The 24,606-nt window shown below is 40.4% G+C and overlaps 1 protein-coding gene across 1 annotated transcript; it reads right to left on the minus strand.

The window, feature by feature from the left end:
* Window positions 1–18,930: 18,930 nt before the first annotated feature.
* On the minus strand, window positions 18,931–24,268 carry mrpl38 (mitochondrial ribosomal protein L38). Its single transcript, XM_033984674.2, has 9 exons — window positions 24,174–24,268; window positions 23,031–23,222; window positions 22,599–22,730; window positions 21,808–22,004; window positions 21,664–21,736; window positions 21,176–21,221; window positions 20,536–20,694; window positions 19,887–20,023; window positions 18,931–19,136 (listed from the first exon to the last, which is right to left on the minus strand). Exons 1-9 carry the CDS (start codon window positions 24,256–24,258, stop codon window positions 19,000–19,002), a joined length of 1,158 nt encoding a protein of 385 aa, XP_033840565.1. The 5' UTR covers window positions 24,259–24,268; the 3' UTR covers window positions 18,931–18,999.
* Between the last annotated feature and the right edge of the window lie 338 nt (window positions 24,269–24,606).

Below are 24,606 nucleotides of genomic sequence, written 5' to 3' on the forward strand. Positions count from 1 at the left end.
AGTTTGTAAAACGCCCATTCAAATGTATCTCTGCTGCCTCAGCGTCCCCAGAGCGCACCTCGATTGAAGGGGGGCCTTCAAAATGCATAGCTGTTCACACCAATGCCCAACTCAGAAACAAATGTAAGCGGCACATATTTAGCTACTGAAAATAAAACACATCTACTTGGTTTAGACTAGTATAAACACTTGAGGGCCATTTAGTTTCCAAAAAAATAATAAAAAAAACATTCCATTCCTTATTTTCAATATAAATGTATGGGCTCTTGGGAGCCCTCTGGTGGCCTCCGGGCCCTAAGCAGCTGCTTAGTCTGCGTATAGACTGGGCCGGTCATGCATCCAGTGATTCTACCAAAGACCTGCCATACTGCAAAGCTTCTGATCGACCACTACCATTGACAAGTTCAACATTAAGGGCATGGCATAAACAACAAAATGAAATCAAATGGTATATGGATACTAGGATGCAGTCAAGCAGTATCATCCATTATCTACAATTGTGTTAAATGCAGGGAATTCAGATGTCTTGTTGGAAGAAGTGAGTTTCTAGAAGCAGTAAAAAGTTAACCAGAAAAGCCTGAGACAACTAGGCTGCAAGTTTGAGATGAATCTTCCCCCTCTGCCAGTCATCTTGAAGCATCTGAAGCAGATTGAAAGACAATTTTGGAAACAAATGTGCCATAGTCAAATCCAAATAGAACCCAGGCAGTAGCAGCCACTGTGTTTAAATGAGATTTTCAAACATTAAGTGCCCCAAGGCTCAAGTTTGGGCCCCCTGCTTTTTCCCCCATTTTTATTAATTCCATTGGACAATTTAAGAGAACACCTCATTTATATGGAGATGACATTTTGTATTCAAATGCTCCCTCTGCTGATGAGGCACTGTTAAAACCAAATCAAGGCATATTTTGGTTAGAACACAGGAAAAGGGAGAACCCCCCCCCCAAAAAATAGTGATGCTTCCAAGGGGAATCTTTTCCAGTGCACTACCTAATTGAGACACACAAGGAGCTGTGCTCTGGCATCAAAAAAATCCAAACGGAGTCGAGTTTTTCAAGATGTCATTTTATCATGTCAAAGGGGAAAAGTTATGACTACTTCAATGGCCACATTGACTCAATTACTTCTGTGCTAGACTTTGTATTGATGGGTAAGTCGCATGGGGTTTTCCTACATTAGATACAGGAGGGTTAATTTAAGTTCAGACAGCAAGCGTCGACATTGGGGGGCTTCTTTGCAAGTAAAGACAAGATTCCCGTCTGAATAAATGTCTCGTTAAATAGTTGTACCTTGTTTAGCTCTAGACAATGTTACTGCCCAACTCTTAGTAAACTTCCAAACACAACAAACGCAGCAAAACATTTTAGGTTAAGATTTTATTTGAGAAAAGTACACAGTACTTATGCAACACATCTTTGAAACAAAACTGCTGCAGTGCATCAAAAACCTTTTGGGGTCTCTGGACAGTCAGTGCCTCCATTCTCACCGAAGGGTTCTTCTGAAGGGCATAGCACGTCTTCACCTTCTGCTCCCCTTTTCACTGGATGTGTGGTTGCCACTTGGCTCGCTGCCGGCGTCGAGCTGCGTCGCATTCACGGGGCTGCCGGCGTCGAGCTGCGTCGCATTCACGGGGCTGCCGGCGTCGAGCTGCGTCGCATTCACGGGGCTGCCGGCGTCGAGCTGCGTCGCATTCACGGGGCTGCCGGCGTCGAGCTGCGTCGCATTCACGGGGCTGCCGGCGTCGAGCTGCGTCGCATTCACGGGGCTGCCGGCGTCGAGCTGCGTCGCATTCACGGGGCTGCCGGCGTCGAGCTGCGTCGCATTCACGGGGCTGCCGGCGTCGAGCTGCGTCGCATTCACGGGGCTGCCGGCGTCGAGCTGCGTCGCATTCACGGGGCTGCCGGCGTCGAGCTGCGTCGCATTCACGGGGCTGCCGGCGTCGAGCTGCGTCGCATTCACGGGGCTGCCGGCGTCGAGCTGCGTCGCATTCACGGGGCTGCCGGCGTCGAGCTGCGTCGCATTCACGGGGCTGCCGGCGTCGAGCTGCGTCGCATTCACGGCATCATTTTGAGTGACTGAAGTGGTCTGTAAACAGAAAGGCAGTTTTAAAACCCTAGGGAGAATTGTTACATCTGCTTGTAGTTTACCACCATGCGTTAGACTGGTCAACACGCCCATTTTATTTTCTCATATAGAAACCGCTACAGACACCGTCTACATTGCTGCAGTCTGATAGTATGCCTGACAGAAATGCTAGATACCAGTTTTGATTTTATACCTAGGGCAATTCCTCCACTGCCATGTGGTCTTGCACAAGACCAACTGAATTCAATGAAGCAACTTTTATAATGCAGTTGTAATTTGTGACAGCAACCTGGCATGACTTTGTGCACCGGTCCTGATATTTGATCATAACATTACAAGATTTGACTTTTCAAATCAGCCCCATTTGTGATTTTTATTCTGTACAGTCATTTTGTCAAATCAGTTGGCATCCAGACTATAGCTCTGCCCTTCTATGAAAAAAGAACCCACCTCATTACGTGCGCTCCCTGTAGCGTCATTGGACAGGACGGGGACCACTTCCACTGAAATGACATTTTGGCAGAGCCAATGTTAACATTAAACAACTTGGGTTAGACTTTCCAGTTCACACAATTCTAGTTAAGATTTTGCAAAAGAAACTGACCTTTTGTGAAATTTCATTTTACTCATTTGCCTCCCATGTGACATGTGTAGAAATGATTCCAAAACTTACTGGGCAACCAGAATTTGTTACACAATAGCCATGAGCAGACTGGGGGATCCTGTTTCAGAACTCAGCGCTACTTCCTGTATTTTTGTACCTTCACAAGACATCTATTCCACCACTTACGAATTTAGTCAAAATTTATTCAAATGCAGCAAAAGTAATCAAAGTCAAGTTACTTAAAAAGGCTAACCTACACCATGTCAATTTTCTCGTAGAGGCCGCTACCCGCTCGAGTCCAAAGATGCTAAGGTTTGCCTAGAAACATTCCACAGTATGGCATTCAAGTTATCAATCTCCATGGAGACAAGCAATTGACACAACAGGTAGGCATGTTTTTCCAGGCATAAGTAGTTTCAATAAAATAGGCATACTAGACAGATCATTTTAATGCCATACTGTGAAATAACACCTCCATGCAAGAGGAGTTAAATATAAAACGTGTGCGTTGCGTTGGCTTACCCTCTTCGGCATCTACGTTGGCATCTACGTTGGCATCTACGTTGGCATCTACGTTGGCATCTACGTTGGCATCTACGTTGGCATCTACGTTGGCATCTACGTTGGCATCTACGTTGGCATCTACGTTGGCATCTACGTTGGCATCTACGTTGGCATCTACGTTGGCATCTACGTTGGCATCTACGTTGGCATCTACGTTGGCATCTACGTTGGCATCTACTTTAGAGACCACGTCGGCGTCTTCTTTGTCGACCAGTGACTGGAGCAGTTTAACTACATTGTCCAGATCAGATGATTCTAGGACATTACAAATAACTTTACCATGCTGAGACATGAACATTTTCTAAAATAAAACATCAATATTGCAGTACCTTCACGTTCATGAAATAAATAAATTTAACAGTTTCTAGGATACAATCAAATGTTAAATTAAAGTTATTTACCAGTGGCTGTCCCAAAAACAAGCAGAAAGCAGCACAAAATCCAAACAGCTCCCATTTCGATGGTGTCAGAGAGAAAAGTCCAGTCAGAAGTGGCACGTGAGGCACAAATCAGGTAGGCTGGCTTTAAGTACCACAGCTGCCCTCCATGACTGTAATGAGCCTTTAAAGGACAGGTGCAGCAGGGGCTTCTGATTGGTTGAGAAAGACAGAGACCACACCCACGACTGGGGTAAGCTGGCAAACCTGAGAACACCATCCCAACTGTGAAATACGGGGGTGGCAGCGTCATGTTGTGGGGTTGTTTTGCTGCAGGAGGGACTGGTGCACTTCATGAAATAGATGGTACCATGAGGAAAGATCATTATGTGGAAATATTGAAGCAACATCTCAAGACATCAGCCAGAAAGTTAAAGCTTGGGTGAATATGGGTTTTACAAATGGACAATGACCCGAAGCATACTCCCAAAGTGTTTACAAAGTGGCTTAAGGATAACTAGGTCAGTGTTTTGGAGTGGTCATCACAAAGCCCTCACCTTAATCCTGAAAAGGCATGTGTGAGCGTGTCGGCCGACAAACTTGGTTCAGTTACAACAGGAGGAAGGAGGAATGGGCCAAAATTCCTGCCAAACTATTGAAAGAAGCTTGTGAAAGATGTCAAAAAATCATACTGTTGAAAGGCAATTTAACCAAATACTAATGAAATGTATGTAAACTTCTGACTTTGATGAAAGTATCTGTCTTTGTGTCTTTTCATATAGTGTATGTAAACTTTTGGTTTCAGCTGTTGTGGAAATGGCCTGTCTCATCACTGAATGAAACAACAGCAGAGTGGGGCTCAGTGATGCTTGCCTATTGTGTGTCCAGACTTCATCTGGCTTCACCTGACAGAGGACAGAGACGTCTTGGTAGAGGGACACTTTCTTCCGAGGGCTACTCTCTTCAAACTGATTTGATACCAGATCCGATGACTATCTGTTGAGCCCCACTGAGACTTTTGTTTGAGCTTTCTATTATTATATTTAACAGCTGGATGTGTTTAAATTGCTCCTCGGGGACAAATAAAGTGATATTGAATGATTGATTAATAACAGGTGGTTTCATTGCTCAGAAGTGCCTTGATAAACATCTTACTGTAAGTGGGGTCGCCTACTCAAAGATCTGAGCTGTCACTTGGCCTTGGCTTGTGGAGTCTCCTGCTTGTCCCCATGGTGATAAGTTCAATGCCATACTGAGACCAATGAGTTGGATATGCAGAGGTGCTATTTCTCAGAAAACTCTTACTGACAAACTAATCACACAGCAGAACTTGTGATTACAGTTACACAGTTTTCCTTTCCTTTAACTTATTCAGGTCTATTTTCAGTCAATTCTATATTTTTAGTCTTCGACTCATTTTTTATTATTTTTTTATTTATTTATTTAACATTTATTTAACCGGGAAGGTCCCACTGAGATTAAAAACCTCTTTTTCAAGGGAGTCCTGGCCAAGCGGCAGCAGCAAATAAAAAATACAGTTACGTACATTTAGAACAGAGACATACATATTCATTGAATTCACAATATTACAGTCCTTTGTTCCACCATTTTCACACATGAATCAAACAGGAATAAGAATCGAAGCAGGAAGTAGAGTGTAGACAGAGGAGCTGTGGACAAATCCAGTTTTGATAAAGCTGTTCTTTAAAACAAGTCTACGCAGTGACTGGTGGCGCTCTCTCATCTGGTTCATCTTTATCCAGCCTATGGCATTTAAACTTATTTTAATGAAACCAAAGGTATTTTAACATGTGTTGGGGTGGGGGGTGGGAGTGTGCGTTGGGGTGGGGGGTTCTCTGGTTGTGTTTATTGATGTGTTGGGGTTGGGTTGTTTGGCTGTGGGGTGGTTGGGTGGGTTTGGTGAGTGGGACTGATTTTAATGCACTGTAAAGCACTTTGTGATACATTTTTCTTGTATGAAAAGCGCTTTATAAATAAAGTTTGTTGTTGTTGTGTTTGCCATTTAAATCAATTTACTATGACCAGTATTTTCATAGCTATTAACCAGCTGGATAATCAAATCAAGCCTTTTTTCCCTTTGCCATCATGATGACTTTTCCCTCTAGATTATGCCCTACATAGGATGACATGGACATCAATATCATAAAAACAGAAAATGTAGTAATAATCAATAATTATGGATATATTCATATTTACAAAAAATAAATTAAATAAAATCTACATTACCTGAGTTAGGGGGTATTTGAAGTTAAAGACAAACCTTAGGGCGTACTCAAGAGAGACAAAGTTGAGATCTAAAATCAGATCAGATCTAAAAGCACTGCACCATTCGTACTGTACAGCGGAAAGGAGGATGAGATTAAACTGTGATGGAAACCACATACCCCCAATTGAGATATACTGCTTTATATTAAAATTTCAAAAAGAATAGCTCCACTGTTAAGCTGGTCTGTATCCGCCATCAGAGGCAACTCTCATATATTGAAGTTCAAGATTTTTGTAATAAGCACAGTAAAATATTAGGTAGAAATGGTCATAAATAAGTCATTTTCCATAGATTCATGTTCATTTATTTCACATTTATTTTTATTATAACATAAGAAAAGGGAAAACCTTTTTATTTGTTCTACTTGCAAATCGTCATGTTGTTTCTAAGGGGATTCTTAACGGGTGCACGAGGAGCTGTGCTCTGGCATCAATTTTATTTACTTTTGTAAAGCCTAAAATCACAGCAGCAGTTCCCTCTTAGGCCTGAACAAGATCATTAATTTAACCAATGAAACAGACATTGGTCAATAATAGATAAGCAGATTAATCAACAGAAAACAAGCCAATGGATAACTGTACCAGAACATCCCCTGTGCTTAGACCCTCCTTCTCGACAAGGAAAAACTCAAAAAAACCAAGTGAAAAGACGAAGACACAGAGAAGGAGAGATCCACACCCATGGAGGGGCAGGCTGCTGATGTGTCCAGAACTAATGTGCATCCATTTGCAGATAGAGTGAGTTCAAGTTTGTAGGCCAGGGGAGGATCCGGGTCCACAGAACAGGATCAGGGTATAGGAGGCGCATCTAGAGTCCAGTCATCACCAGCCGGTCAGCAACTGAAACAGTTGCACTCTCCAGAGGTGACTGGGACAGGGAACAATGTGAATAGCAGTGAACGAACTACAGGTGAACTGACTAGTGAATGTTGGTGACAGGGAACGTGGGAGGAAATAGAGGATAGTGCTCAGATTACCCCTGGCAGAGATACTCCTAAGGCAGTTAAGCTGAAACGGTGGGGTTTATTTCTACTCCTAATGGGCCCAGCCAGAAGCTAATTCAAAAAGGAATGTTTTAAGCCTGCTCTTAAATGTAGAGACTGTGGGGCCGGGAGCTTGGTAGGAGCTTGGTAACTGAAAAGTCTCCCTCCTGCTGTGCTTTTAGACACGCTTGGAACTACCATTAGTCCAGCGTTTTGAGAACGAAATGCTCTGTTTGGATGATATGACTGAAGGGACTCCAGAGTTTTTAGGGCATGCGGTAGCTAGTAGGGTATTACAGTAATCTAGCCTTAATGTAACAAATGCATCATTGAGATTTTCAGCCTCACTTTTAGACAAGATTTTTCTCATTTTGGCTATATTACGCAGGTGGAAAAAAGCAGTTTTACATGCTCAGTTTATGTGTTGTGAATTAGAGTTCTTGGTCAAATAAGTCTCCAAGGTTCCTTACAGTAGAGCTGGAGGCTGACATTGTCCAGTGTGATTATCTGGTCAGATCGAGAGCACTGGTCAACACTAAATTTATTGTCCAAGATTTTTTTGCTGATTTAGGGTAATTTTGATGTGCTGAATCCAAAAATCACATTGGTTTTGCTCAATCAGGTCAACTTTCTGAACTAAGCTACATATTTGTTTAACGATTTTGTTTACATGTATGAGTATTTTCACGTCATGATGCAAAATTCTGCTATAGTTCTCGCTATAAATGAATTCTGAAGATTTTGCATGTGCCAGCTTATGGCTAATTGGGGTTTTTTTTGTTTTGTTTTATATTACAAGTGAATGAAATTGCTTCGACTAGAAGATCTTGCAAAAATAAGCCTGGCATATTCTGCTACATCTGCGGTGAATACACCAATGTTCCTAACAGGAATCAAGTCACAAGTTTCATAAAGCGTGCTTACCATGCTTATTTTGTTATTAAACTTGGTGACCAAGATGAAGCTTGGGCGCCACACATGGCATGCAAGTCATGCACCGAGTATCTGCGTCAGTGGACTAAAGGCAAGAAGAGTTGTCTAAAGTTTGGAATTCCCATGGTTTGGAGGGAGCCGACATCAATAGCTACTTCTGGGCTATTCATGTGACTGGGATCAACAGAAAGAACCGTAGCAGCCTCAAGTATCCTGACTGTGAATCAGCACGTCGTCCTGTAGCTCACTGTGATGAAATTCCAGTACCCGTCTTTGTAGAAGTTCCTGACATCAGTGACAAAGATTCCTCCAGTGTGGTTTTAATGATGATGCTCCACATCCTTTTTCCCAAAAGGAGATAAATGTTCAGGTTTCCTGAGAATCTGGGATCACTGAGTGATGAGCAGGTGGAGAGATTCCATCAGGACATAAAAGAGTCATGATGGCTGATTACTGTTGGACTCTGAAGAGAGACATCCCTGCTGCTGAGCATTCAAGGGGTTCATAGAAACTGAAGTTCATGTCCTGAATTTTGCACAATGATAACGTAACGTTCCAATTTACATGTACTTACCTTTATCAATTAACACAACATAACATTTAATTAATACATTCTGTTAGAATACTATTTTTTATCTCCTAAAACATTTTTTGGATGAGAAATATTAAAGAAAATCAACTGATAATGTCACAAAATTGTAATCAATTTAGACAGAAGAACGGATTTTTCTAAATCAAATTAGCATAAAAACCTGACCTGATTGAGAAAAATAGATATCATTTTTGGATTCTGCAGTGCAAAATGGTCCTAATTCAGTTGAAAAAACACAGACAACTGTTGTGGAATTTCTAATGGTCAAGAAGTCTTAAAGATATAAAAATCAACAGAGAAGTTGTCTTAAATCAAAGGTCTGGTTTATTGAATCAATTGTGCACATTTGTCAATGTGCTGTGTCCCTAACGGTGTTGTCTCGCCCTCAGCTAACAAATGTAAACAATACAGAGTATTTATACCACCAAAACAATCTTGCCAGTTTGGTCTAATCGAAGTGGCTGGAGGCCGCTAGACACACAGAAAAGACATAACATAACATACATAACAGATAGTATTATGAAGGTTAGGTCAAAATGATCCATAATAATACAAATAAAGATTTATGCTAAAGAAAGCCATAACACAACTTTCAAAAATGTTTTTTTTTTGTAACCCAGTAGTCTTACAGGCCTTTGTGGCCTAGAACAATGATGTTTTTTTGGGGTTAAGCAGCAGATAATTAAGTGTCATCCAGGATTTTATGTCCTTCACACAGGCACGAAGTTTGAACATGGCGAGGAGCTCTGATTTACATTAACAAACTGATACCTATCATAAAAAAAAAAAAAAAAAGATTTTAGGATCGTTATTTTGATGTAGGCGGCACATATTTACCTACTGAAAATAAAACACATCTACTTGGTTTAGACTAGTATAAACACTTGAGGGCCATTTAGTTTCCAAAAATAAAAAACATTCCATTCCTTATTTTCAGTATAAATGTATGGGCTCTTGGGAGCCCTCTGGTGGCCTCCGGGCCCTAAGCAGCTGCTTAGTCTGCGTATAGACTGGGCCGGTCATGCATCCAGTGATTCCACCAAAGACCTGCCATACTGCAAAGCTTCTGATCGACCACTACCATTGACAAGTTCAACATTAAGGGCATGGCATAAACAACAAAATGAAATCAAATGGTATATGGATACTAGGATGCAGTCAAGCAGTATCATCCATTATCTACAATTGTGTTAAATGCAGGGAATTCAGATGTCTTGGAAGAAATGAGATTTTAGAAGCAGTAAAAAGCCTGAGACAACTAGGCTGCAAGTTTGTGATGAATCCTCCCCCCCTGCCAGTCATCTTGAAGCAGATTGGATTTGACTATGGCGCATTTAATTGGTTCCAAAATACTTTCAAACAGAACCCAGGCAGTAGCAGCCACTGTGTTTAAATGAGCTTTTCAAACGTTAAGTAAAGGAGTGCCCCAAGGCTCAAGTTTGGGCCCCCTGCTTTTTTACCATTTTTATTAATTCCATTGGATACAATTTAAGGGAACACCTCATACATTTATATGGAGATGACATTTTGTATTCAAATGCTCCCTCTGCTGATGAGGCACTGTTAAAACCAAATCAAGGCATATTTTGGTTAGAACACAGGAAAAGGGAGAACCCCCCCCCCCCCAAAATAGTGATGCTTCCAAGGGGAATCTTTTCCAGTGCACTACCTAATTGAGACACACAAGGAGCTGTGCTCTGGCATCAGAAAAGTCCAAATGGAGTCGAGTTTTTCAAGATGTCATAACTTTTCCCCTTTTAGTCAATGTGGCCATTGAAGTAGTCATTTTATCATGTCAATTACTTCTGTGCTTGACTTTGTATTGATGGGTAAGTCGCATGGGGTTTTCCTACATTAGATACAGGAGGGTTAATTTAAGTTCAGACAGCAAGCGTCGACACTGGGGGGCTTCTTTGCAAGTAAAGACAAGATTCCCATCTGAATAAATGTCACGTTAAATAATTGTACCTTGTTTAGCTCTAGACCATGTTACTGCCCAACTCTTAGTAAACTCTTCCAAACACAGCGAAACATTTTAGGTTAAGATTTTATTTGAGAAAAGTAGGCAGTACATCTTTGAAACAAAATGAACTGCTGCAGTGCGTCAAAAACCTTTTGGGGTCTCTGGACAGTGCCTCCATTCTCACCGAAGGGTTCTTCCGAAGGGCATGGCACGTCTTCGCCTTCTGCTCCCCTTTTCACTGGATGTGTGGTTGCCGCTTGGCTCGCTGCCGGCGTCGAGCTGCGTCGCATTCACGGGGCTGCCGGCGTCGAGCTGCGTCGCATTCACGGCATCATTTTGAGTGACTGAAGTGGTCTGTAAACAGAAAGGCAGTTTTAAAACCCTAGGGAGAATTGTTACATCTGCTTGTAGTTTACCACCATGCGTTAGACTGGTCAACACGCCCATTTTATTTTCTCATATAGAAACCGCTACAGACACCGTCTACATTGCTGCAGTCTGATAGTATGCCTGACAGAAATGCTAGATACCAGTTTTGATTTTATACCTAGGGCAATTCCTCCACTGCCATGTGGTCTTGCACAAGACCAACTGAATTCAATGAAGCAACTTTTATAATGCAGTTGTAATTTGTGACAGCAACCTGGCATGACTTTGTGCACCGGTCCTGATATTTGATCATAACATTACAAGATTTGACTTTTCAAATCAGCCCCATTTGTGATTTTTATTCTGTACAGTCATTTTGTCAAATCAGTTGGCATCCAGACTATAGCTCTGCCCTTCTATGAAAAAAGAACCCACCTCATTACGTGCGCTCCCTGTAGCGTCATTGGACAGGACGGGGACCACTTCCACTGAAATGACATTTTGGCAGAGCCAATGTTAACATTAAACAACTTGGGTTAGACTTTCCAGTTCAGATTTTGCAAAAGAAACTGACCTTTTGTGAAATTTCATTTTACTCATTTGCCTCCCATGTGACATGTGTAGAAATGATTCCAAAACTTACTGGGCAACCAGAATTTGTTACACAATAGCCATGAGCAGACTGGGGGATCCTGTTTCAGAACTCAGCGCTACTTCCTGTATTTTTGTACCTTCACAAGACATCTATTCCACCACTTACGAATTTAGTCAAAATTTATTCAAATGCAGCAAAAGTAATGAAAGTCAAGTTACTTAAAAAGGCTAACCTACACCATGTCAATTTTCTGGTAGAGGCCGCTACCCGCTCGAGTCCAAAGATGCTAAGGTTTGCCTAGAAACATTCCACAGTATGGCATTCAAGTTATCAATCTCCATGGAGACAAGCAATTGACACAACAGGTAGGCATGTTTTTCCAGGCATAAGTAGTTTCAATAAAATAGGCATACTAGACAGATCATTTTAATGCCATACTGTGAAATAACACCTCCATGCAAGAGGAGTTAAATATAAAACGTGTGCGTTGCGTTGGCTTACCCTCTTCGGCATCTACGTTGGCATCTACGTTGGCATCTACGTTGGCATCTACGTTGGCATCTACGTTGGCATCTACGTTGGCATCTACGTTGGCATCTACGTTGGCATCTACGTTGGCATCTACGTTGGCATCTACGTTGGCATCTACGTTGGCATCTACGTTGGCATCTACTTTAGAGACCACGTCGGCATCTTCTTTGTCGACCAGTGACTGGAGCAGTTTAACTACATTGTCCAGATCAGATGATTCTAGGACATTACAAATAACTTTACCATGCTGAGACATGAACATTTTCTAAAATAAAACATCAACATTGCAGTACCTTCACATTCATGAAATAAAATAATTTAACAGTTTCTAGTAATAATCAAATGTTAAATTAATGTTATTTACCAGTGGCTGTCCCAAAAACAAGCAGAAAGCAGCACAAAATCCAAACAGCTCCCATTTCGATGGTGTCAGAGAGAAAAGTCCAGTCAGAAGTGGCACGTGAGGCACAAATCAGGTAGGCTGGCTTTAAGTACCACAGCTGCCCTCCATGACTGTAATGAGCCTTTAAAGGACAGGTGCAGCAGGGGCTTCTGATTGGTTGAGAAAGACAGAGACCACACCCACGCATGGTCTCTCTCTTTGTCTTTATAGGGCGTGTCCCATTTCTGCTATGAACCACTGAGGAGAGAGAACCAATGTTCTGTGAGCTGACAAAAATTAAACTGGTTGGCCATAATCTGCATTGTTACCTTTGGAGGAAAAAAAGCTTAGCTGGCAAACCTGAGAACACCATCCCAACTGTGAAGTACAGGGGGGGGGGGGGCAGCGTCATGTTGTGGGGTTGTTTTGCTGCAGGAGGGACTGGTGCACTTCACCAAATTGATGGCATCATAAGGAAAGATTCATATGTTGAAATATTGAAGCAACATCTCAAGACATCAGCCAGAAAGTTAACGCTTGGGTGAAAATGGGTCATCACAAAGCCCTCATCCTAATCCTATTGAAAATGTATGGGCAGACCTGAAAAGGCATGTGTGAGCGTGTCGGCCGACAAACTTCATTCATTTACACCAGGAGGAAGGAGGAATGGGCCTGCCAAACCATTGAAAGCTTGTGAAAGATACCAAAAAATCTTCTTGTTTTAAGGCAATGCAACCAAATACTAATGAAATGTATGTAAACTTCTGAGTTTGAAGAAAGTAATAAAAAAAAAGAAATCCTTCTCATTATTCTGGCATTTAGCAAATATAAATGAACTTGGCAATCCTTAATGACGTAAAACAGGAAAAGTTTAGTCTGATTTCATATCAGACATTAAACAAAGAAATTGTATGTGTCTTTTTATATAGTGTATGAAAACTTCTGCTTTCAGCTGTAGAGGAAATGGCCTGTCTCATCACTGAATGAAACAACAGAGGAGTGGTCTTAGTGAGGCTCTTATGTGTCCAAACTTCACCTGGCTTCACCTGACAGAGGACAGAGAGGACATGGAGGAGGGACACTTTTTTCCCGAGTGCTACTCTATTCAAACTGCCTTGACACCGGATCCGATGACTCTACCTGTTGAGCTGCACTGAGACTTTTGTTTGAGCTTTCTACTATTATATTTAACAGCTCGATGTGTTAATTGCCTCTCAGGGACAAATAAAGTGATATTGAATTATTGATTCATAACAGGTTATATTGCTCAACAATATTCATTTTATGGATTTATTGCTTGATAAATATCTTACTGTAAGTGGGGTCGCCTAATCACAGATCTGAGCTGTCATTTGGCCTTGGCTTGTGGAGTCTCCAGCTAGTCCCATCAATGCCATATTGAGAGATGCAGAGGTTCTATTTCAAACGTATTTCTATAGCACCTTCCAACAACCAAAGCTGCCCAAAGTGCTGTACAACATTAAAAACATGATTAAAAACAATGAACATCATACAAATCAACAGAGCACATTACACCATTAAAATAAAGAAAACTGTCACAGGGCCACAAAGTGTTAAAAGCCATTCTAAATAAATATGTTTTAAGTTTGGCTTTAAACAGAGGCAGGTCAGAGATGGAACGTCACTCAATGGGCAAAGAGTTCCAGAGTTTTGGACCGGCCACTGCAATAGAACGATCGCCCCACTGTTTGCCCCGGGACCGGGGGACCTCCAGCAGATGTTGCCCAGCAGATTGTAGAGCTCTGCTTGGTTGGTGAGGGGTCAAAATGTCACACAGATAAGAAGTGCATTAAAAACAACCATCACAATTTTAAAATGAATTCTGAACTGGACAGGGAGCCAGTGCAAGGAGTACAGGACAGGGTGATGTGGTCATGTTTCTGACTGTTAGTGAGCAGGCGAACTGCAGCATTTTGCACGAGCTGCAAGCGGTGAGGACCAGTTTGATTAATCCCCACATAGAGTGCATTACAGTAGTTTATGCGGGAACTAACAAAGGCATGGATAGCTTTCTCCAGGTCACCATGGCTCAAGAAGGGTTTAACCTTTGCCAGGAGGTGGAGCTGAAAGAACCTTGCTCTGACCACAGAATCTATTTGTTTATCAAATTTTAGACTGCTATCCAATTTCACCCCCAAATTTTTGACAACGTGGTTAAAGTGGGGGCCCAAAGCAACAAGACAGGCTGGATGTTCCAAACACAATGCATTCTGTTTTGTCCTCATTCAAACAGAGAAAACTCTGGGACAGCCACAGTTTAATATCATCTAAACATCTGTTGATGAATTCCAGACTGTCAGAGGAATTAGGGACAACTGGCAGGCAGATTTGTAAATCATCTGAATACAGATGGAAGGACACATTGTGATTTGAGATAACTGCACCTAAAGGCAACATGTACAGAGAAAATAAAACAGGGCCTAAAATGAATCCCTGTGGCACACCAGAGATTAAAGGGGCTGAGGAGGAGGAGAGGTCACCAATCATAACAGAGAATGTCCTATTCATTAAATATGACCTAAACCACTGCAGCACAGGTCCCAGAAGGCCGATGTGTTGGATCAGTTAGGAGGACTGAATGATCCACGGCTGCAGTAAGGTCTAACATAACTAGCAGTACAGGTTATTTCTCAGGAAACATTGCCTCTTACTGACAAACTAAACACACAGCAGAATGTGATTTTAGTTATACAGTTATACAGTTTCCCCTTTCTTTAACATATTGATGTCTATTTTCAGCCAATTCTATATTTTGAGTCTTAGTCAACTCATTTAGAACAGAGACATACATATTCATGAGTTCACAATATTACTGTCCTTTGTTCCACCATTTTCACACATGAATCAAACAGGAATAAGAATCGAAGCAGGAATTTGAGTGTAGACAGAGGAGCTGTGGACAAATACAGTTTTGATAAAGCTGTTCTTTAAAACAAGTCTACACAGTGCAGTGACTGGTGTTTGCCATTTAAATCAATTTACTATGACCAGTATTTTCATAGCTATTAACCAGCTGGATAATCAAATCAAGCCTTTTTTCCCTTTGCCATCATGATGACTTTTCCCTCTAGATTATGCCCTACATAGGATGACATGGACATCAATATCATAAAAAACAGAAAATATAGTAATAATCAATAATGTAATGGATTCATATTTACAAAAAAAAAACCTAAAAAAAAACTACATTACCTGAGTTAGGGGGTATTTGAAGTTATAAACAAAGCTTAGGGGGTACTCAAGAGAGAAAAGGTTGACAACGTTTTTCTCATTCTCAGTATATGGACAGGCCATATATTGAACTGTATATGCAAGGGTTGCATTTGTAATGATACAGTCTCACTCATCACATATTAATAAGATGAAGTTAGAAAAAAATTTACACTATGGACACATTTTACAAGTATTAGAACAAAAACTTTCTGATAACAGAGCAAACATTATTGAGGTTGTTAAATCAAAGTTATACACACTGCTCCAAGCCAGAGCTGAATTTGACAATCATAGATCTAAACAAAACCATTATATTAGTGGTACTGAAATAATTCACTTCTTGCCATGAAACTAAATAAATGAACAAATCTTAACCGTAAATTTTCATTCACGCTGCCCTAGATAGAATGAAACAGGGTAAATCCCCAGGTTTGAACAGTATCTCCCTGGAATTTTATCTTACGTTTTGGGATGATTTGGGATATTTGTTCTTAAAAATGATTGATTTGGACTTCAATTGAGAATGATTCTTCATTAATGATGCGAATCAAGCAATAATTGCTATTTTACCCAAACCAAATAAAGATCAAACTCTATGGAGTAATTATAGGCCTTTATCACTTCCTAACACTGACGTTAAAGTTTACGCTCGAATCCTGGCTCATTGCATTGACCCTTATATCTCTAAATTGATTAATTGTGACCAAACTGGTTTTATTAAAAAACGATTGGCTTCTGATATATTATCCACGCCACCGATATACCATCTCACTGTGTTATTTTATCTCTTGACGCTGAAAAAGCTTTTGATCAGTTTGAATGGGAGTATCTCTGGATGGTTATGGATCACTTTAAAGTGGGACAAACTTTCACCAATATGGTCAAATTATTATATACAGACCCTTCAGCTGTGGTAATAAGTGGAAGTATTATGTCATCTTCTTTCCCCATATCTAGATCATGTCGCCCTTTAAGTCCTTTTCTTTTTGCCTTGTCTTTAGAACCTTTAGCTCGAAAAATAAGACAAAATAACTTTATCCTTCTTATAACTTTCAATAATACTAACATCACGTCTCACTATATTGTGATGACATTGTATTATATATAGAAAAAGCATCAACCTCCATCCTATATATACTTGAGACATTTAAAAAGTTTGGTTCATACACTGGATACAAGATAAATTGGTCAAAATCGGCTTTACTTCCTCTTAACTCATTTGCCAATCTTGCATCACTTCTGTCCATAATTCCGAGAGTGGAAAATTCCAAATATTTGGGTGCTAAATGAAACCGCTTCTATTCCATTTAAATAAGCAAAGACTCATTTTGGCCTGATAATTACTAATCTTCTATCAGTCTGGCGAAATGTGGAAAAAGAATCAAAAACGATACAAAAATTCATTATTCATTACTCTCTGGGGCCAAACCATTTGCATTTTCACAATGGAAAAAGAAAGGGATTCATGTATTAGGAGACATGTTTGGTGACTCTGGGCTTCTCCACTCCCAACAATATATGTCCCATCTTTAATCTGTCAGCATCTTCTTTTTTCTTGTATCTCCAGTTGAGATCCTCCATGAAAGCCTCTGGGGTTCCATGGATTGAACCTCTTACCACACACAAATTACACAATATATTAAATAGAAAAATTAAAAAGACTTTTGTTTCACAAATATATATTATTGACTGCAAATTATAAAAGCATGGGGGTAGAAACGTCATGCTTTGGGGCTGTTTTTCTGCAAAGAGACCATGTATTGTGAGATTTTGAGTGAAAACCATCAGCAACCCCTTCCATCAGCAAGGACATTGAACATGAAATGTGGCTGGGTCTTTCAACATGACGATCCCAAACACACCACCCAGGCAACAAAGGAGTGGCTTCATAAGAAGCGTTTCAAGGTTCTGGAGTGGCCTAGCCAGTGTCCAGATCTCAACCCCATAGAAAATTCCTCCTCTAGAGGAGATCTGCATGGAGGAATGGGCCAAACTGAGGACAGTTACAAGTATCTTGGTATCCCACATGCAAATGGCAACCTTGAAGAGAAAACAAGGAAAAGCAGCCACAGATGTTAAGACACAAAATCTCCTGACCATGCATTGCAGGTTCCATCCCAAATCCAGCACCCTGACATCCATAAGTACATCAAGGACAAGGCCCCAACAGATGATGTGCTCAGCAAATGTCTCAGACAGTGGTGTGCAGAGGAAGAGGTGCAGGAGGTATCATCATGGGAGGACAAGCCCCTGCATGGGATATACCACTGGAACAATCAGCCACTTCAGTTATGTTACCAATGACTTGAGAAAACTGGACAGAGGCATCATCTTGGCTGCACAGGAGCAGGCCTTGAGCACTAGAGCGAGAGGCCCAGACCTACCACAGACTGTGCAAAGAGGCCCCTGAGACAATAACTGCAGGGTGTAAGATGTTGGCAGGGAGTAAGATGCTGGCAGGGAAAGATTACATGGAGCGGCATAACCAAGTGGCAGGCATAGTACACAGAAACATCTGTGCAGAGTACGGACTGGAAACCCCAAGGTCAAGGTGGGAAACACCTCTAAACGTGATCGAGCCAAGATCCTGTGGGACTTCCAGATACAGACTGACAGAATGGTGATGGCAAACCAACTGGACTTTGTGGTGGATAAACAACAGAGCAGTGCTATTGTGGTGAACATCGCAGTACCAAGTGATGGGAACATCAGGAAAAAGGAACATGAGAAACCAGAGAAGTACCCGTAGCTCAAAGAAGATCTGGAGAAGGCCTGGAAGGTGAAAGCATCAGTGGTGCCCATGGTCATCGAAGCACTCGGGGCAGTGACCCCCAAACTGGAGGAGTGGCTACAGCAGATCCCACGAAAAACATCAGACATCTCAGTCCAGAAAAGTGCAGTACTAGTAACAGCAAAGATACTGCGCAGAACCCTCAAGCTCCCAGGCCTCTGGTAGAGGTCCCGAACGTAGAAAAGAGGGGATGAAACCACCCGTGGAGGGCGAGGAGAAGATTTATATATTACTCCACCTTCAAATTTTAAGTTAGGGAAAAAACAAAAAAACAAAAACAACCTACCTAACTTTTTGCACCCCCTGCCGCCATGGTGAAAGTTAAACTATAAGTACCGGTACATGTAAGACAACATGGCTACTGTTGCCTCAATCCTATTGATATTAGCAAATTACTACAAATTATATAGATTGTAAGGTTACATTTGTTCAAATATACACAGTATTGGTGGCATTTCAGATGATTTTAAAATTTCAAAATCACCACTGGTCATTGTTTTATATTTTTTGAGGAGTACATTCGTCTATCCACCATTTCTGTATGCTCATTTAAAAAAAAAAAAAAAAGCTGTTTTTTGTTTAAAAACATACAAAAGTATACACAGAAAGTAGCAACATTAGCCAAATAATTCCACTCAGGTAGCAAAAGTCTCGTGTTTATTTGATACAGATATGGCTGATACAGTAGCAGATTATAACAGTTCAGAGGGTCAGTAGATGCCGTAAGTGTGTGGCTGTCCATCCCTGTAGCGGTCCAGGTAGCGCAAAGGCTGTCTGTGGGGGAACTTGACCTGAGGGGGGTGATACACCGGGGGGCGGATGAACTCGAACACAGGCTCCTTCATGTCTGCACACACAACAGATTATTCACTTTATCTAAACACACTCTATCAAAAAGCAACAGCCAGATTTTAAACCCGTTCAGAAGAATTGACAAAAAGACTGAAATGTGAACTGACAAATTAAAAAAAGAATCACATTTCTGAACAGATAGTACAAATCTAAACTATAGGGTTAGCAGTTTTTATGCAGTATAAGACATTTTGTTGTTTGTGCAGAAAATTATGGTACTTCAAAAATTAGTGTCCATTCAAATTGCAATTTTAAATTTATCTTGCAGCCCTACCACGCATTTAAAACTTAAAGTCCAGCAAAATGTTTTAATAACTTTTTATAACATTTTAGGAGCAGATTTTAAATGCAATAATAGTTCTTGTGGTCACTCGCTACTACACAGCTGATTAGCCCCTAGCAAAATTTCAACAAATCTATGGAGAAAATTTATGGGAAATTTACTTCGAGAACCTTAAAGTGGATGGTTACTGTTGAGCTACTGTTCACATATGTGGTTAATTTTTTCATCGAATCATCCTCTGATTTCTATATCAAAGTATAGAATAATAATTGAGTAATGGTATACTATTACAACTGCTGATATCACATTAAATATATCGTTATCATTTTCTCTATCAAGACAAGTGTTTGTAGTAATGAATTTTTTAGTCGTTCCTCTCATTTAGGACCCTTAAAATAGCACTGCTACACAATAATTTGCCTTGCTTTATGATAGGTGAAATGACAGCATGGCACTACTCACTGAGTGTGTGGTGAAACGTGTGTGTGACCGATGCATCCCACTGGCTCTGGAAGAAGGCCAGGCCCGCGGGGGTCATGTGCTCCTGGTGCTTCTTGTACCACTCCACTGTTTTAAACGTGCGCTCCTCCAAAGAGTGACTAGAAACATAAACAAATGAGGCGTATTGGTATTAGAAAAGAAGCCTCTAACTCAGTGGCTCTCAAACCTTTCACTCCACCAAACCAGTACCACCAAAGAAAAGCTTTGAGCTTCCCAGTACCACCAGATCTAAACCGTCTATAAAAATTATTCCAGGTCTAATCTAGAGCTAAACCAGGTCTAAATGTGGATTACATGATTTTGACTGTAGCTCTAAACAGGGAATTATCCAGAAGAGGACAAAAAGAGTGGGTTTGCCTAATTTAAAGTTAATTTTATCCAAACTGAAGAGCTGTCCAAGTACCACATGAAGGAGCTTGTGTACCATAGTTTGGTAAACACTGATCTCCAACTTAATCTTTAAAAAGGTCATAAATAAGAAAGATTAAACCTTGAAGTTCATTGCTCTATATAAACACATTAGAAGAGTAATAGTAGTAGAAATTTTCTGATGTGACAACACAATCCTGACGTCTATAAAGTTCTGTGTGCAGTTTTTTTTTTGGGTCACCATGGTGATGGGCGTGCATTGTCCCTGAAGTCGATGGGCCCATTCTGTTTGAAGAGGACGAAGATATAACGGTGGAAGCCGGTTCCTCTGGGGGGAAAGGGAGGCAGGTAGTGACACAGCTCATCCCCGGACTGCACTGCTCCAGCTGGAATGTTCCCCCTACACAAAGCAACACGCACACACAAACACACACACACACATTAGGTTTCCATACAACAATACATTTCCAATAGAATGATCCAAACCTCAACAATAGTCACTACTTGCCCAACCATGATCCCAACCTTAAATTTTATGAACTAAAACTTACTCACATCTGAACATCTTGATGATTTTTTTTTTCCTTTTTTTAAGTCAAATTAATTTTGCCTAGTTCTGATATACTGTGAAAGCAGCTGTTAAGGTCAGAATGAGACTACTGTGTATGGTCCAAGTAAAAACAAGAGGTATCCATGAAATTAGTGTGTGTACAGTTTTCAGTCCCCCACAATAAATACCAGTCATAAAATAAAATCGTACTGCACAGAGTGGCTGAAATCCATCTTACACCATGCATAATATGCCCCAACAATCATTATATACAATATCCATCCCACTGGTAAAGTGACTCAAAAATATAAAGTGTCTGTGTGAAACTTACATCATCCAGTGAACGTATTCAGCTTCCCCATCCAATAAATGCTCATCTGGAAACAAAAACAGAGTTAAAAGCATACACTGGTCCTATGTGTTCATACTTGGGTTGTTGGGTCCTGGATTCAGCCCACTTTAGTCCTGATGTAGACTTGGCTTGGTCCCCTGCTAGTTTAGTTTAGGGATTAGTCCTAAATTCTGATGTGTGTGCAATAATGAACACTCCATTAAACTCACAAATGTTCATCTATGAGAAAAACTTGTACGTGTTCTTCATCTGCAGGTTAAATCACTGGCAAACCAGGTTCAGTTGTGATTGTTGTTACTTTTTTACAACTGTAAGAGCACAGGCTACATACATTTCCTTTAACCATAAACCAGATCAACAAATTTGTATTCTGACCATTTAATTCCTTCAGAAAAGGCTTAGTTACTCTCCGAGGCTCTTTAGAATAATATCGTATTTACCTAAAATCTAGGCTATGGTTTCCTAACCTGGACAAGTAAGTAGCAGCGTCCATAGTGTTCCCTCTTCTGCCTCAAAGCTGATCTGAGGGGCTGTCTCTGCCTACAGGGAAAACAACAACAGTTACTTATTCCAATGATTCCAATAATTCTAAATCCTGATATCACCCTCACCTCTGTCGGGGTGAGTATGTTCCCATAATGCACGCTGCTGTTCTGGCCGTAGTGCACTTTGAGGGGGACTATGGGTAAAAAGAAAGCATTGGGGAACAGGTCTTTGTAAATGCCGTAGTGCTCGGCCAGTCTCCTGATGTGGTGGGGCCCGCTGGTCTGCTCCCACATCTGCTGTACGCGCTCCAACGGAATCTTCACTGTGGAGGAAATTGGCTATGCTTGGATCAACATCACAATTTAAAGTACGTACAGCAGATTAGACAACACATCTGAATAAACGTAGTTAATATTAATCTTACAAATAATCATCTTTAGTAGATATTAATCATATTAATTTAACATATTACATAGTTTCCTTAATTTTAATGTTTTAGTGAAGTTTACTTCCTATTTGAAGACAGGCAATAAACTGCCATGAAAACCTGTCATATGCACTTAAAGATAGAGATGCTCTTGCCTTGTCTAGAATAATCCACAGTATTTATTTTTTATTTTTTATTTTATTTTTATTTATTTATACAGCTGAACCCAATGAGAGCACTTGAGAGCATCTTTTTCATGGGTGCCCTGTTTAAAATACAATGCAAGCAGATCTGTGGTCAGATCTGTGGAGGGCCATAACTGCATATAGTAGGAATGGATGTTTTTAAGATAAGTTTAATGCCAAACTGTGTAACCTTATTCATGAGTTTCAGCTTCCTGTTATATGTGGTAAATTGAGAAAATTTTACCATTCAACAGATACCATACTTTGCACCATTGGAGGATGACGCTGTACAAGTCGGACTTACACGTGCGCAGTCGAGCCGCCCTCTCCAGTTCCATGTTCTTCTTGTTCTCCTTCATCACTTGCTTCCTCTCTTTCACCTGTTTGGTTCTGTTGGGCTGTTCTAATGGGAACCCAATGTCGACCTGCTCTGCACCTGCAATGACATGACACACCTGTAACTTTTGAAGAGACTTACAGAGTCAAAATTCAATTAACTGCACAGCCCTACATAAAGGTGTATTGGACTTTAGATTAGTTTTGAAAATGTGTTATATGGATGTATGGAAACAGATCAGGAATACTGATGCTGATTTAAACTAGTGTAATTTAGAAATGATTGTAGAAAGAAAATCAGTATAACGAATATAGACCCCAAAAATATTAACCTTTGGATAATATATTTCCTCACACTGTGCATATGCATTGCCGTCTAAAAGTGTCCATAGATTCCTACCGTGGTCTGGATTGGCCTTCTCCACATACTTCCTATAGGTGTGCCACCAGACTGGTTTGTTGTGGGCCTCCTGAGCCTGTCTGAAGTAGCGCTTGTAGCTGTGATATTTCTCCAGAGACTCCAGGTTCTTAACGTCGATGTCCTGGTTTGGCAGAGGACCAGGAGCAAGGGCCCGGCGCAGCCACAGACCGGCTGAGGAGAACAGAGGACAAATACTGGGTCATTTGACACAACTGTTGGATTATATAGTATGACTGAGAGAACATGTCGATCTCTTATTTTATTTTTATTTAGTAATGCCCTCAATAAATTTTTTATTCTCTTATTTCTGTAGGTTTTTTGGCTTTGTTTTAATACTTACCTACCCATACGTACCGACACACACTACTATACACTTCTATATAAGAAGAACGGACTGGTTTGTTGCGGGCCTCCTGAGCCTGTCTGAGGTAGCGCTTGTGGCTGCGATATTTCTCCAGAGACTCCAGGTTCTTGACGTCACCCGCTTCAAATCTGGATGTATGCACTCCCTATTCGTTCAAGACAATACGTCTAATGCCTTTTATTGTTTGAATTGTCTTTAATATATCACAATTTAAAAAAAATAAAAATAATGCCCTAATCACAAATCACTGTAATGTATGGGTAGCACTCTTGAGTACGAAGAAATAGACTCGATATTCAATACTGATGATAAAAAACAATAGAATGTGATTTTCAACATTAAATAATATAACTTTATTTTATTATTATTATTATTATTATTATTATTATTATTATTATTATCATGTGGCCTTATATCTGTGTAATCCCTCAGTCGTCCAGGTATGTTGTATACCTGGACCTAGACTGGACTGTGGTCTTACACTTGTTGTGATACAGGTCAAAACAAGTTAAAGTTATTGACGAAAGGTTCATTTCTGTACTGTGAATGCGTCTTTTTTGTATCGATGCTTGGTCAAATAAGTAACTAGTGTATATAATAGTTTTAGTATCGATCTGATTTCTTGCAGATCTCTGGCTACATGTTCCCTCTCCAACACCACCTCATCATCATCACATTAGTATTTTAACAGAACAGCAAACACAAACCATCTCTTCTTACACGAGCACATGATATCACGTTAATTGATTAATATTTACCGGTTGTGGTCAGTGTTCTTGCATTATTGACCTCTATTTCTGTCCCAGTCCTCCAGGCAGACATGCACACTCTGCGCACCGCCATCTTGCTATTTCCACCAGAGCGCTACGGTGGCGCTGGAGACCAAAAAGTACAGTGTATTTTTGTATTGTCACAATGAAATTATCCAAAAATCCTCCTTCGATATATAATATACGATTCTATATTGTTGTAAATGTTCTGGCTTGGTGTTGTATATAAAAGAAGAGTTTTTTCAACTGTTTAATTAAAAAAATTTACACTTTTTGATTTTGATATACGATGCAACACTAATATTGCTTTTATTATATCAAAGAAAAAAAAAACAGTAATAAAACACACATATATTTAAATCGATTTGATATTTTATAAATTCATGGACGTTAAAAAAAAAAGCATATAATTAATTTCAGA

The sequence above is a fragment of the Periophthalmus magnuspinnatus genome, chromosome 19 (genome assembly GCF_009829125.3).
Source record: "Periophthalmus magnuspinnatus isolate fPerMag1 chromosome 19, fPerMag1.2.pri, whole genome shotgun sequence".
Taxonomy (NCBI): Eukaryota; Metazoa; Chordata; class Actinopteri; order Gobiiformes; family Gobiidae; genus Periophthalmus; species Periophthalmus magnuspinnatus.

Bases quoted from the DNA above. Each gene is read 5' to 3' on its own strand.
- mrpl38 (XM_033984674.2), bottom strand. From the start codon at position 24,258: ATGGCGGTGCGCAGAGTGTGCATGTCTGCCTGGAGGACTGGGACAGAA. The intron at 22,005-22,598 runs GTAAGTCCGACT...TTTCCTCCACAG, and splicing joins GGCGGCTCGACTGCGCACGT to TGAAGATTCCGTTGGAGCGC. The intron at 21,222-21,663 runs GTTAGGAAACCA...TTTTGTTTCCAG, and splicing joins GCTGCTACTTACTTGTCCAG to ATGAGCATTTATTGGATGGG.